Source organism: Scardinius erythrophthalmus, assembly GCF_964197995.2.
Source record: "Scardinius erythrophthalmus genome assembly, chromosome: 24".
In the NCBI taxonomy this organism is placed as follows: domain Eukaryota; kingdom Metazoa; phylum Chordata; class Actinopteri; order Cypriniformes; family Leuciscidae; genus Scardinius; species Scardinius erythrophthalmus.
In genome coordinates this window covers 15,285,903-15,300,818 of record NC_138244.1, presented here as the reverse complement: position 1 = coordinate 15,300,818, position 14,916 = coordinate 15,285,903, and the positions used below count along the sequence as shown (strand labels likewise).

Here is a 14,916-nt window from a genome sequence, read left to right as displayed (position 1 = left end):
GCTTACCTGTCTGTTGGCGAGACAGAGAGACAGGAGGCAGTGAAGAAAGAAATGCTTGTAGTCTATAATCATTTACAAAGGTCAGGCGAGAGAGAAAGGCAGAGACAGTGAGCCTGCCAGCGCTGCTCTCCATCTCTATTGATCCTTATCTGCGGTCCGGCCCACCAGAATGACTCGCCTGAGAGAAACACCTTAATAACAGCACAGGTTGATGCTGAGTGTAGCGGTTCAATTAGGGGCGCTGGATGAAGTCAAGGACATGAGAAAACACAAGCATTCTTGATCCTAATTCCAGCATGATTCTAGGAGTCTTTAATATGCTGAATATCAGCTGCTGTGTTTTTCAGCGAGTGAGTGGCAGTTTTGGGCTCTGGAGGTTTTGAAGGATCTATCACCTTCCAGAACACCTTATTAAGAAGGTGAAGCATGCGGAGTAAACCCTTGATAACGAGCCAACAATCAAAGAAAACAAGACGGCAGAGCAAGTTTCCAAAATCTGTTTTCACATCCCAGTGGCATCAGAATATGTATACAACATGGGCTGCTATGAAAATCTTGGCCGCTAAATTAAGTTGTTGATTGGCTTCAACAACATGATGAATCAGCCAATACAATCAGTGAGGTTAAAAATATGATGTAAAATCATAGCTGACAACAAACACCTTGTGGAGTGTTTTAACCATTTAAAAATGTAACAATTTACAATACTAAAATACGTTATAGTTGTATAATTTAAAGCATTTATTGCAAATTAAATAAAGGTTAACAGCATTATTGTTTTTTTCAATTATATATTTTTTTTATGTTTGGTGAAAAAGTAAATTTTTATTAGTATTACACTTATATATAATAATACACATATAAAATATAGAAATAATATATATATATATATATATAAAAATAAATGTTATATATATATATATATATAAAACTTTAAATATTAAGCAAAAAAAGAATTAAGCTTTCTGAAGAATATTTAATAAAATATGTAAATATATTTGACATACATAATCTTATTATATATATTTAAATATATTTACATTTTTCATTGCTTAATTTGCAATAATCTCTGTAAACTATACAGCTATAATGTAATTTCAATGTAATGTAAATATATTTTTATAGGTTTATTTTAATATATGAAAAAAAAGTGTATATTTATATATATTTTTTCATATATTAAAATAAACCTATAAAAATAGATATACATAGTATACATATACATATATACACACACACTAAAAATCAGCTTTATAAAAAAAGGAGACAACCCTTTGACACGTCCCACTTCAACGTCTTCTTTCAGAAGTAAGTCGAGGTAAGAAATCAAGGGTTCGGAGAAATGAGGAGGAATCTGTCTAGGCTTTAAGACAGGCCTTCAACAATGATGAGGATCTGCTATCTTGCTTTGAGGTGAATCATGTAAATAAATATATAGAACTGTATCAGCGTTTCTGTTTAGTCTAGTTAGCTATACTGTGATCTGAAATAAGGAGATGCAGCAAGACCAAAGAAGCTTCAAGAAGTGCTTCTCTCTTTCTCCATAACTATATGCCCTCAGGTAAGAAAAACAACAGAGTGCTGAAACAAACAATATATCCACAGCAACAGAGAGACAATGGGCTATGTGGCTCTAGATTTGAATAAAACATGCTTTGAATGATCACTGGGGTTCAGAAAAAAATCCTCTTTGAAGGATGAGATCCAACAGTAGTTGTCAATACAAACAGAGACATATGGTGAAATTGCGACATATGGTGTGTAAAAAGCTTATTTAAAGAAAGGGAGGGGATATGACAACAGAGACGTGTCTTTTTCTAAAAATGGGCCAATTGCTGTATCCAAAATTTTAAGTTCCTGCTTGGCATCCAATGAAAATTACAGCCTGAAAGCTGTTCACTGTGCTAATGAGGAATCTTTTTTTAGTAAGATAAGTCCAAACGGGGCATTTAAAAAAAAAAAAAATATATATATATATATATATATATATTAATAAAAAATAATAATACATTCTATCTATCTATCTATCTATCTATCTATCTATCTATCTATCTATCTATCTATCTATCTATCTATCTATCTATCTATCTATCTATCTATTTTTTCTTTTCATTTTTTCCACACTTTTTACTCAACGATTTTTTTTTAAGCTTTCACTTGTCTTGTAAATGGTGTTTGCTAACAAGTGTCTAAAAGGGGGCTGTCGGGGACTTTAAATGTCATCACACCGATAAACTCACCTACTCACTATTCCGCTCTTGCAAACTATTATAACTTTAACATCACCGTCACAAAGTTTCCAAAACACTTCCAGTCTTTGTTTAAAAACATTTTCCCTGAAAGTTCAAGTCATGTGACCGTAATGTAGTTCGTTAATAGCCAACGTTTAGCTTTTGACTCCTACCGATTGCATTTACGCTTTAAAATTCATATAATTTTTGTTCATTTGTGAAGATTATCATGATGAACAAAATGTTTAATAATCATAAGCCTTTGTTAGTCACAGACGTTATTTTCTGCAATAATCCAAGTCAATGGAAAAATCTTGTTGAGTTTTTGTCGAGGGAACCAGGGTGATGCTAGCTTTATATATATCTACATCTACTATATATAGGGATAGCTAAAGATTAGAGCAAGAAATTTAACCCTTTAAGAGGAGCTCTTAAAGAACATCACCACCTTTAAGACTGAGTTGCTATGTGCATGTAATAGATTTTACAGTGTAAATTTTCTTTAATATAGTCGTACAGATTCATAACATTATCCATATATCCTCTATTGGGCATATCATACAAATAATTATCTGCTGATCGGTATCAACCTAATATTTGTGCACCACCAGTCTGTTCCTCACACAAAGCTATTGGTTGACTTCAGAAGACCTGGAATATAGCACATCATTGTATTATAAAATAGCGTATGAACTATTTTTTTATACTTTTATGGTGATTTAGTATCCATTTGAAGATTGACAGCACCAGGCCCCATTTGATCTTATTGCATGGAAAACAGCAACCAGGCCATTCTTCAAAATATCTGCTTAAAGTATTTTTGCTTTCAATGGCATTAAACCTGATGAAAAATTCATAGAACTCAGACATGTCATGCCCCCACAAGCCAAAGATTAGCCCATATTAGACTCATTATGGCAGCGGTGCGGTGTGACATCTGAGCAAAATGATGACTTCTCCCCCCTACTGTAATAAACTTGTTAGGAGACGTATAAGACCATTTGTCTCAATGTCAGACTAAATGATGTCAAAGTCATAGCAATGGCATAATCATGAAAAATGTATGTCGAGCACTTTTATTAGTACTATTAAATAGTCTTCCATAAAGCTCACCTCTTTAGCTTTCTGTTTAAGACGGGCCTGTTCGGGATCCTCCTGCCTCGAGCGACTCTGCAAGCAAAGAGAAACATTAGAACTAAAATAGACTGGTTTAAATTATATCCAGCATTTATATGAATATTAGAGTAGAAATATCTGTTTAGAAAACAATCAAAAGGTAACAAAGAAATAGTTTGTATAGTCTAATAGTCTAAATTTGTTTTCACACAAAAGAAAAAAAAAGAATACAGATTTGGAACGAAAGTATTTGACGTGAATAAAAGTGTTTTTTTTTTTTCTCTCTGAACTATTTCCTTTAACCTGACATTTACCTGAACTTTTGCTGTATATTGAGAAAACATTAATGTCTCCAATTAGGATGTGTCTAATGATTCTACCATGTTGACAAACTGCTGTTACGCAGTGATGTGGATGTAAATAGGTCAAATCTATTCCCAAACAGTACTTAAATGAGACCAACAACAGCAACAGAAGAACAATTATCTTCTGGCTGACATCTCAATTAGCCGACTGCATTAATTAGAATAGGGACGGCGCTGCACTGGGAGTTGCTTTGGAGCGGGACATTGTCAGCGTCATCATCAGCATTTGTCGTTTAAGTCAACTAATTACCTCTGCTTTCATGTTGCCATGTCCTTTTCCTGTGGGAAATTGTCACACCCCCACCAAATCTTAAGGAGTGAAACTTCAAGGGAGAGCAATGCATGCTGGGAAGTTGCTACTAGCCGTATGTTGCTGCTTTGGAATCCATATGTAGTCTCAAGTGTCACCATCACAAATGAAATAGTTAGGAATTGATGTGTGAGTAATATGTATTTCCTGAACAGACCTATATAAAGGGATGGGAATGAATTGTTTTGGTTAACTTAAATCCCAGTAAGAAGATTACATGTTCTGACTAGTTGTACTAGTTGTATCAGCAACATCTGTGACACGCAGTCGATTACCACAGACAATAATTTTGACTTGTCCCACAAAAACTGAATATACATATCAGCCGCTATTAGATTTTTTTTTTTTTTGGTTAATTTAATGGTATTGATCAATTGATATTTATTTGTTCATGCACAATTACTCCTCTATTTTTACATTTAGATTACCTCTGCCGTCATCTAACACTTAAAGTTAAATACCTAATAATTTAGTATCACTGTTAAATGTAATTATCAAATCTCAACATGAACATCCATTTTTCATACTGTTATAATGTTGCAATGCCTCAATTATAGTATCTAGAACAATCTAGAACAAAAATGTAGGCAATAGTATAGAATTTTAATATTGGCCATTTATCAGTTATCTGCCATAACATGGAAATAATTATCGGCCTATCATATCAGCCAGAATTTAAAATCGGTAATACAAAATTCCTGAACAGATCTATATACAGGGATGGGAGCTAATTAGTTTTGATTAACTTAATTGGTTAACTTGTTTCCAACTTTAAAAGTTGGAAACAAACCATTTTTAAAGGAAATGTTCAATACAAATTATATCGGCAGTATCTGATAATTGTGACTTGCCTCAAAATAAAATGCAATTATCAACCAATATGATTTATTTATTTATTTACCAGCATCATCTGATATTGGATATTTAATCATTCATGCTCATTTCTTCTACATTTAGATTACCTTTGCATCTTCTAACACTTTAATCTTTCAAAGCGCTAATAAATTAATTTATCAAATCTCAACACGAATACCTATTTTTCATTGTTCATTAAATTATGATAACTAAAATAATTTGTAGCATCTAAAACTGATTTTATTTTTAAGTGCTTTACAGGTTTTTTTATAATTACTTTACATTTTTTATGCGTATTTAAATATAAGTTATATAACTTGAAAATGATCAGCTAAGTTAATCTGTGTGAGGCAGAATTTCAATATCGGTGCATCCCTGCATTTTAAATACAGAAATTTTGTATCGAAAACCCCCACATAAGTCCATCCCTGCTGATAGCACTTAACTTGTTTAGAACCCAGAAAATTCCTCCTAATCCTCGTGTCTGGCTACATAACAGTTTTAAAAAGCCATGTAGTCTTGATTAATTTATAAGCAGCGTTCACTTGATTAGTGCCAAAAAGGTAAAGGTAGTGATGCCTTAAGGTTCATCCATTACATATAACATGATTTTTCCCCAACAAACTCTGCGAGTGAGAGTGTCACTTCCTTAGAAAGAAAGCAACTTCAAGGCAAATTTATAACATCCTCTCTCGCTCCCTAACAGAAGACTCATTCCCTTTCCCCTGATGTACTCCAGTCCAGGCAACAGTACAATCAAATCAACTCGAGACTGGATAAATCCCTCTGGCTTTGCCATTACTGCAATTTGCTACAGTATGAAGCTGCAGAGTGCAATCTTGTGTCTTAATAACACTGTCTTTCCTCTCCGAGGCTTAAAAGCACAACCGGTTTTCTTTTAAACAGTGGCCAACGCGTGCAGGAAAAGCTAGCGTACGCTGGCAAGGCGCTGATGGGCAGACTGGCGCCGATGGCCACTCCCGCATCACTCAAACCTACTTTTGCGGCTTTCATTAGCAGCTCCCGTTCCTCGTCATCTTTCCTCTGCTTCTCGATCTTCTCCAGCTGCTCAAAGAACTTCAGCTGGGTCCGCACATCCGACGCCTGCTCGTACAGCTCCTCATCCTGGGGAAACAAAAAAACAAAACTCCTCATCAACAAGTTCATCACCTTTACGTTGTTATAAGAGTGAACAAACTTTTCCCCAGCTTGCCAAAAGTTTCACTGTTTTCCCTTTCGTACATAAATGAAAGTGAAGTTAGTAGGTCACCCAGAGCTAATGGGATAATTGTGCGTTTCGCAGTGTTTCTGCAAGGCAACCCCGACTCTCTTTCATGCGATAGTTGTTCTAGCGTTGCAGGTAAAAGAGCTGCGTGAGGCGCAGTGGAGGACCAAAGCAGAGCGACACACACACACAGGAACCCTCACATTTTTGTGCACTTCTGAGGCTACAGCCTATTAGCAGCGGGAACGGCACTGCTCTTCTCATCTCTTCTTGCACGCTTTCTTTTGCGCTGAGGCTGTGCCTCACTCGCAGGGCCAACTTATCCAGTCTCCATTCAAGTCTGGCTTGTTTTTCGCTGATGTCAACAGGCTGACTTCATACAGCCGTACCAGTTACTCATTTCGAACAGTTTGTTTCAAAATCAGAACAGGACAAATCACAACATGACACCATATCCTCTTTGCGACATTCTTTTTCTACTTAGTACAAAGTTAGTCTAGATTTTCACTTTTTATTCTTCAAGCTGCATTACATTCAATCTTCTATGATAACAAGGTTAACAAAACTACCATATATTAAGATATAATAGTAATAATAGTAATAGTAATAATAATAATAATGAATAAAAACATTAGGGCAGTCAATAGATTTAATTTTTTTATTGCGATTAATGGCACTTATCGTGAAATTAAGCATACACCATTTATCTTGTTTAACACGTTCATTTTGTCATCATTTGCTATATCCAGCAAAGTGAACCATCAGATTTAAGGGTGAATCTCATAAAACTGTATTTTCTGCAAGCTTTTTTCAAGGTAAATTTAGGTGTCTTTTAGGCTTTCTGCGATAGTCGGTGTTACACGGTGTTCAGCCGCAACATTGATTACATCACTTGTCCAACACGGCACAGGCACCGCCACCCACCCACCTTCGCTTTGATTTTTTTATAGTAATAAAAATAATTTTGCTTAGTTAGAGAACAAGACACTACAATTAAAACCTGAACGTGTCTGCTCAATTCAGCATGAGCTGAATGAGAGACACAGCACAGAGAAGCAGCAGGAGTCAGATTTCATTCATCACGAGAGTGAGGAGCTAACTGACAAGACATGGCGGAAGAATTGGTTTCAAAGTGAAATGTAAAAGCGCCTATTTGGCAATATTTTGGCTTTAAACCCAATGCTAATAGGGAACCTGCAAAGGGTTAGTAATGTTTTTCTAGCTGTTGTGTTTTTCATTAAGAATAATAATGAACCCACCATTCAAGCAACTGCCGCTAAATCGAAAGCAAAAGTAAAATGAAATGTAAAATAACGGTGCACATATTTTACTTTCGCTTTTACTTCGAATTAGTGATTTAAAAGTGAGGTCCAAAAGAGGGAAAAACTTTTTTTTTTTGTGTGTGTTTATATATATATATATATATATATATATGTGTGTGTTTTTATCTCGAACCGTCATGGTACAGACATCACGGTTCGGTGCATACAGTCAGAAGAATATATGTTATTTTAGCAATATTGCCTAGTGCTTAGTGCCTAATAAACTAAAGGAGATTGTACTGTACCAACTAGGGGACTAAAGTTAGGTGGAACAAACTGTAACTTGCACTAATGTCTGTTTTTTTGTTGCTTTTTCCTGTCGTACCAAACTCGTATTGAACCATGACCTGAAAATCAAGGGACCTCTGTGTACCGTTACACCCCTAATATAAGTGTATTCGTGTATATATATACTGTATATATTAATAAAATGGTTGGTACTTTTTACATGATTCAATCATCACAGGCAGAAGTTTTCATATATAAATTGTCTAGTGTAGTGTAGTCTACTTTTACTAGTGTATCTAGACTCATGATCAAAACTCTGGTTAGGGTTAACATTAAGAGTTACATTTTCAGCATGAAGGACATATAATGAGAATGTTCGGCGGGAAAAGTCAGTTTGTGGTTTCTCTTTGAAGTTTTGGAGTGAGTGGTTCAGGTATTGGTTCTTACTTTGCAGGAGTCGGCACGGTGTTGCGCAACGGCCGAGACTTTCTCCAGCATGGAGCGCAGCCTGGACTGAGTGGCGTGAGAAATGAGAGTGACCGTCTCCATTGACACCTCTGTCACGCCGAACTTCTTGGCTGAAACGATACAAAGTTTGGTGTTAAAGTTGCTCGGGAAGGTAGAGCAAAAGTGAAGAAAAGCGATTCTTTGGGCCTGGAGCATTAAACCAATTAAAAGACAAGTATTATTGTTTTCCCTTCTCAAACCTGCCTCGTGATATGACCTAATTTAACTGGTAAACATTTCACTGCCACACTTAGCATCTGTCACACCCACACACTCACTTCACATCACTCTCTTCACATCATATCCAGCAGGTGGCGCAATGCACCTCCTCCCCGTTCCCTCCTCCAGCCATCAAGCTGAAATCATCACACACACACACACACACACACACACGCACACACAGAACTCCCCCGGAGGAAGATTTACATTTTTAACACACTCCACCCCCTGGCGACAGCATAACAACCACAGCCGGGCTCCATGTAATAGCACATATCCGCGGGCACTCATTGGTATGCACTGTGTGCTAAATCAAGCGCACGGGGGTAGAGAGAGTTTGCTTAAATACAATAATGGAGGGTGCTTTTTTGGATAAAAGGGAGCCAGAGACCTTCCTCATCTCTACGTGACAGTCTCCTGTTTCTTCGTGCTCTTTAGGATATCTTTAAGTGATTTATGTGAAGGTTAAATAATCATTGTTGATGAGACATTATTGATGGTTGAACTTGATTATAGACCCTTTTTGGTGTTGATATACACATTTCCCCCCATTTAATTATTCTAGTATGTTGATTTGCTGCTCAAGAAACATTTCTTATTATCAATATTAAAAACAGTTGTGCTGCTTTATATAGGGACGTTAAAATGAACAGCATTTATTTTAAAAAGAAATTATTTGTAACATTATACAGGTCTTTACTGTCAAAAAATGATCAACCTAGAAGGCCTCAGCATCACCTTGCATCACCACAGCATAACAACATGGCTGCGCGTATTATGGGGGCAAGCATGCTCAAATTGTCTTTAAAAAATTCTGAATAATCTACAGGTAAGTAGATTTGAATCCATCTAGTGTTTGAAATGCGCATTGTTCGTTTAGGCAGGGACATTCAGAGTGTGCATGCAAGTGACCTTGTCAGGGAAGAGGCCTGAGGCAACCTCACATTTCAGCACACAGCAAACTAACAGAGAGCCATCAGAAGACGGCCTATAAAGTATTAATCTACAGCCCGGGGACGCCTCAAGCTCGGACACGGGGCACTCATTAGACTGACTTAGCAAGTGAGTGACCAGTGGAAGTGCACTAGAAAGTGCACTAGTCTTAGGCGAAGATCAAGGAGAGGGGATTTGAAGAGTACTAATAATTGGATCTCTACTTTTTAAGTCTAAGTTGGGTCACAGTGACTAACTACTCAACCAGCAGCGTTATTACTGTTAATAAACTAAACTCAAACTATTAAAAATAATTCTCGTTAACTGAAATAAAGCTGAAATAAAATTTTAATGTTAGATGAAAAATAAAAGCCTTGGCAACAAACATAAAATAAGTTTAAGGTGAAACACTAAACTAAAATTAAAAAACAAATTAAAGGTAAACAGAAATATATATATAAAAAAACTAAAAGTATTAAAAAGGGCAAACACATAAATAAAAACTGAAAATATAAAAATAAAGGTGAATTCAAAATACTAATGAATACTATAATAGTAATCTAAAAGACAATTAGAGCCATCAAAAACTCAATCTAGATTTTCCATTAATTATATAATGTATTAGTTACCACAAACTTTATCTACATTTTCTGTTTTGTCATATATAAATGTGTATGAAGTAATTATCAATAATAGTGTGTACATATATACACACACGCAAATTTTGCAAGAACACACTAATTTTTTGCTTTAACACTCATTACTCTAGTTATTTGATTTTGAAATTATAAAATAAAACTATGCAAATCCCTTCTATTCATATGCCTGACTGTTAATCTGGCCCAAAATTATTAGCTATGCAGTTTTTCTCTATAGTATTTAAATCAAGGAGCCGAATCATAAAGCTTTGAAAAGAGTGACACATCTTTCCTGTCTCATTGGGCCAGCTTTCATCAGCTTTTTGTTTAAATCCATTCATAATCCCACACCCATTTAAAGATCCGCCCTCAAACAACGTCAGTCAACACTGATACAGTAATTAGACAGAATATTAACTGCCCACACAGTGGCGGTACAGCCTAAACCTCTTTATGACTGTAAACCTGCCAGGAGAAACTGATCCTGACAAGCACATTGCCAGACTGCCGCTCCAGTACATGAGAGTATTGTGGTGGTGAGCTATTTTGTACCAGTCTCCAGGAGACGTTTGTGGAGCAGGCTGGCAGGAAGGAAGGCCTCGTCCTTACAGGAACGGATCTGGGTGCCCACCAGCTCCGAACCCGTGGCCAAGATACGGGCGTTCTCCTCGTTCAGGTTCACACCAGCCATGGATGCCACGTCATTGATGTCATCATCATCCCTGCAGACACAAATGGAGAAGATACAAGAGGTTTACCATGCATGAAACAGGTATATTATGATGTATACATATAAAACTGTATATTCAAATATTTTTTATTATACAAAATATTTTTAACAAAATATGTTACATGTATTATATATACAGTACATTACTGTGAAAGAACTTAAAAAATAAAATAATATATTTTTTAAATTAAAATAAAAAATTAATCATCTTGTGCTTGGATAAAATCTGACTTTTGTACAAAGTAATTTACATTGTCTATGTCACACTTTTTATATTTATGCATTAAATGTATAAATTAAGCTGCTTTATATATATTTATATATGTAAGCAAATCTTGTGGAATGAGTTTGATACCAAACGCATTTCAAAGCTTTACTGAATCTTTTTAAAATTATTCTATTTTCTTTACAATAATAATAATAATAATAATATATAGTCATGAACATGACCATTCCATCACACCCATTTTTACATTCTCAAATTCTGTCTGCACCCATTGAAATAACTAACAATTCTAGAGAAATGCTGCCTCCTACTGGACTCTTAGAAAACCTACCTGAAAGTCCCACCCCCAGGGTCATTTAGTTTCTGTTTTTGATTGGCTGAGGCTTGAAAAGCCACACTCATGGGGTTCCTCACTTGCAAGTGTGTCCCAACAGCACCTGCAATAAAACTTGTAATTATACTGGGGTATTTCTTTTAGATTCTTGCATGAGAAAAGGAACACTTAAGCCTCAATCACTTTCCTTTGGTGTGTTTAAAATGGTCTCTAAGCTCATTAAGTCTCTAGCTTACCTTGAGTACGAACCGTCTGTGTAATCACCACCGGCATCCGTGTCGGAGTAGCCTGAAGCCCGGGCCTCTTAACAGCCTGAACAGAACAAAACCACAGAGGAAATGAACATTTTTAGACAAGTGCTGGATGATTTAACTTTAAAAAAAAAATAAAAAAGACATTTGTAAGGCTTCAGAAGATATTCAATAAGTCACTATATTAATATATTTGCTCTAAATTTACTTAAGTTTTTTTTATTATATAAAGCATCATTTCAACAAAACAGCCTTAACCAATTAGACTCAATGTTTAATGCAATAATAATAATAAAAATGTTTATCACATGGACAAAAATATTTATTTATATGCATTAATACTACTTTTTAGGCTAATGTATAAAAAAGCCATGTTGAGGCTTCTGTGAACGAGTTATGAATTCATTTAAAACTTATTTTTTGCTACTTAAGTTTGAATCAGAGATGCTATTATCCGTCTTACCGAGGCTAAGATCATAGAATTAATTTAATAACATGATCTTTAGAAAACTTCATAGCAAAATAAAAAAGTGCATTAAAATGATCAATTTTCACATTAAAATTTTACGAATATTCAATGCGTTTAATGTTACGGACATGAATATTCAATATATTGACCAGCCCTACACTAGACCATAGGAAAGCACGAGTACCATGGTGGTAGTGGGAGTCATGGCAGCAGCCGGCCGGATGGTAGATATGGTGGAGGGTAGTGTGCTCGGCGCTGGAGCTTTAATGGTGTTCACCGTCAGTGGGGTGGACGTAGTCGAGGCCTGAGACAGCTGAGTTAAAGACTGCTGGGAGTTCAGAAGTGTCAGACGCAGAGCAGGCAGGCTTTTCTGTACAAAGAGGAGGGGGAACAGATTTAGTGTCATTAAGAACAATTAGTGCAATTGCTTTATAATGGAAAATAATGAGTCCTACCTTCAGAAAAGGGATCAGGTATGGTTGAGGAGATGATTTCAACTCTGTCTGCAGGCGATTTGTAAACTCCTCAGGCTCGATTTTCGCATCCTTTGCAGATTTTAGAAGGCAAAATGCATATCAGTTCAAATGTGCAAATATGAAAAGATTTGCTCTTGTTATACATGCAGTTCTACAATAAGTTATACAAATAATTTGCTACAAAGCTAGGAATTCACTCGTAACAGTTTGTTGGAAATTGCTGCCATTAGGTGTGAATTCATATTAGTATAGCAAAATATTTGTAAAAAAAAAAAAAGAAAAAAAAAAGTGAGAATATTGGCAGGGCAAATAAAAAAATATGCCAAATTTACACTGTGAAGGTGGCAAAGAAGTGCTTCAGCAGTTGCATTTAATGTCTTTACACAGACTGTTTAATGCTGCACAGAGGCACTTAAATGCAATTACAACTGTGTACTTTGACAGGCATAATGTAGTCAAGCTTTTATGCGACCTTATGTCTTTACACTGAATTTTGAGCAAGCACAAATCAGCCTTAACATGGCTGTGTAAAGAGACCTTTACTGGCCTGTCTGAGCAGGGGGAAAAAACTCATATTTTTCAGCCCTGCAAATGCTGACATCTACAGTTTAGCATGAGAAAAGCACAAGATGAAATACTATCACTTAAAAAAGAGAAAGAAAGAAAAGTGAAACAATAATAAAGTGGTCCAATCAAAACACTGCCACTAGAGATGCAGAAATCACACACACACACACACATTTAAACACTGAAATGACAAAAACTTACCAGCAGATCCTGCACTAGTGCCTTCACATTCCTAGATGTTTCCGGGGAGGGGGAATTATGGGACGCCAGTTTGATGAGCGTTGCTAGGAAGTTCTTGCACTTCTTTACATTCTCTTGCATTTCCTGAAATGAAAATTCTGGTATTTTACAAAAAATAATGAACTCAGACTTCACTTGTTTAAACTGGTCTAAACGGTGCTCTATGCATCTTTTTATTGATTGTCTGTTTTTAATGTCTGTTAATTCTTATTTTTGATTTCTCTTTTATATTTCAGATGTAAAGCACCTTGATGAAGCTTGCTCTGGAAAGGTGCTATAGAAATAAAAATGACTACATGACGAATGAAAAGAGTTTAATTTGAACAGTACCTGAGAGAGGACAGGTGCTCTGTTAGCTGGGGCAGCGGCAGAGGTCGTGCTGGGACTCTGAGGGGTCACAGAGGGTTTGAGGACTGTCTGTGGTGCAGGCTGAACACGGGCTCCTGCTGTAATGACTGTGGTGGTGGGCTTCTGAGCTGAGGTAATCGTTACCACTGCTGTCTTCTGCTACGGAAATAAAAAAAAAACATGTCGAGTTAAGAATCTTACCTCTACAGTGCCATGACAGAAGAAACATTTTGCCTGAGCTTCCAATTTGAATGGAAAGTGGTGCAATAACAAGACAAGGTATCATGAACTAATATAAAACATTTTCAAGGAATAATTCACCCAGAAACAATGTATTTTCTCAACTTTACATTGTTCCAAACACGCATGTCATTTTTTCAACAAAACCGACACAAATGTAATTTTTCCTCACATATTTGCCATTCAATGAAAGTTCTTAAACCAAAAAACTAAACAAAAAGTACTCTATACTCCTCAAGCACTAGATATCAAATCTAAAGCTACTCTATAGCTTTGTGTGATAAACAGATCAAATCCAAGTATGGCACATATAATGTTATGATGTTTGGTTTTGAACCACTGGATAAATAACAGTGTTTATTGTTAATGACCTTTAATTGGTGTCATATTTGATTTGTGAGATCCAGCCAATGTAAAAAATTATCTGTGATTTTTTTTTTCTTCATACAAAGCTTCAATACGGCTTCAGAAGTCACATGGACGACATATATGGTGCTTTTATATCCTTTTGTAAGACTTTTCAGATGATATTTTCCTTACAACAGTTTGTGTGCCAAAAAAAAAAAAAAGTATGCCAGTTTGGAATAGCAAAATCACAAAAGTAGATGTTATGCAGACAGGCGGCCTCATTTTCAATTCACTTTTATTGTAATTGGAAGAAAGATGCAATGGATATGAATGGTGATGGAGAAAAATGTAAATCTTTTATGCGTTGGGAACAACATGAGGGTGAACTATCCCACTGAACTATATGTATGAACAGTCAATTAGCTCTATAGATTCATTTATGTGCAATTTTAGCAACTTCGGTCACATTTACGTTGTTCTGCAAATTCTCATGGGCGAAATCCAGTCATTTCAATAAGATCCACGCAAAAATCCATGTGACAATTTTGCACAAGGTCAAAAGATTTCCCCACTCAGATTTCACAAGAGTTTCAAATTTGTTGCCCAACGGAAAGCTTGTTTACGTTTTATTTTAAAGGGTTAGTTTACCCACAAATGTGTCTGTCATTCATTACTCACCCTCATGTCGTTCCAAACCCGTAAGACTTTTGTTTATCTTTAGAACAAAAATGAAGATCT

The 14,916-nt window shown here is 35.8% G+C and overlaps 1 protein-coding gene across 4 annotated transcripts in view; it reads right to left on the bottom strand.

The window, feature by feature from the left end:
• LOC308685224 (transcription initiation factor TFIID subunit 4) overlaps window positions 1-14,916 on the bottom strand; it is a gene marked incomplete at its 5' end in the record, with an annotated part of 35,944 nt that overhangs the window by 18,475 nt on the left and 2,553 nt on the right. For 2 of the 4 annotated variants that reach the window (XM_081356883.1, XM_081356884.1), the window contains 10 exons: window positions 3,345-3,401; window positions 5,877-6,002; window positions 8,100-8,230; window positions 10,502-10,671; window positions 11,237-11,342; window positions 11,476-11,551; window positions 12,144-12,329; window positions 12,415-12,504; window positions 13,204-13,326; window positions 13,573-13,746. In XM_081356883.1, coding sequence (XP_081213009.1) covers window positions 3,345-3,401; window positions 5,877-6,002; window positions 8,100-8,230; window positions 10,502-10,671; window positions 11,237-11,342; window positions 11,476-11,551; window positions 12,144-12,329; window positions 12,415-12,504; window positions 13,204-13,326; window positions 13,573-13,746 — 1,239 coding nt within the window. Of the gene's footprint in view, window positions 1-3,344; window positions 3,402-5,876; window positions 6,003-8,099; window positions 8,231-10,501; window positions 10,672-11,236; window positions 11,343-11,475; window positions 11,552-12,143; window positions 12,330-12,414; window positions 12,505-13,203; window positions 13,327-13,572; window positions 13,750-14,916 lie in introns of all 4 variants that reach the window. The other 2 variants (XM_081356881.1, XM_081356882.1) reach the window with 1 other exon arrangement.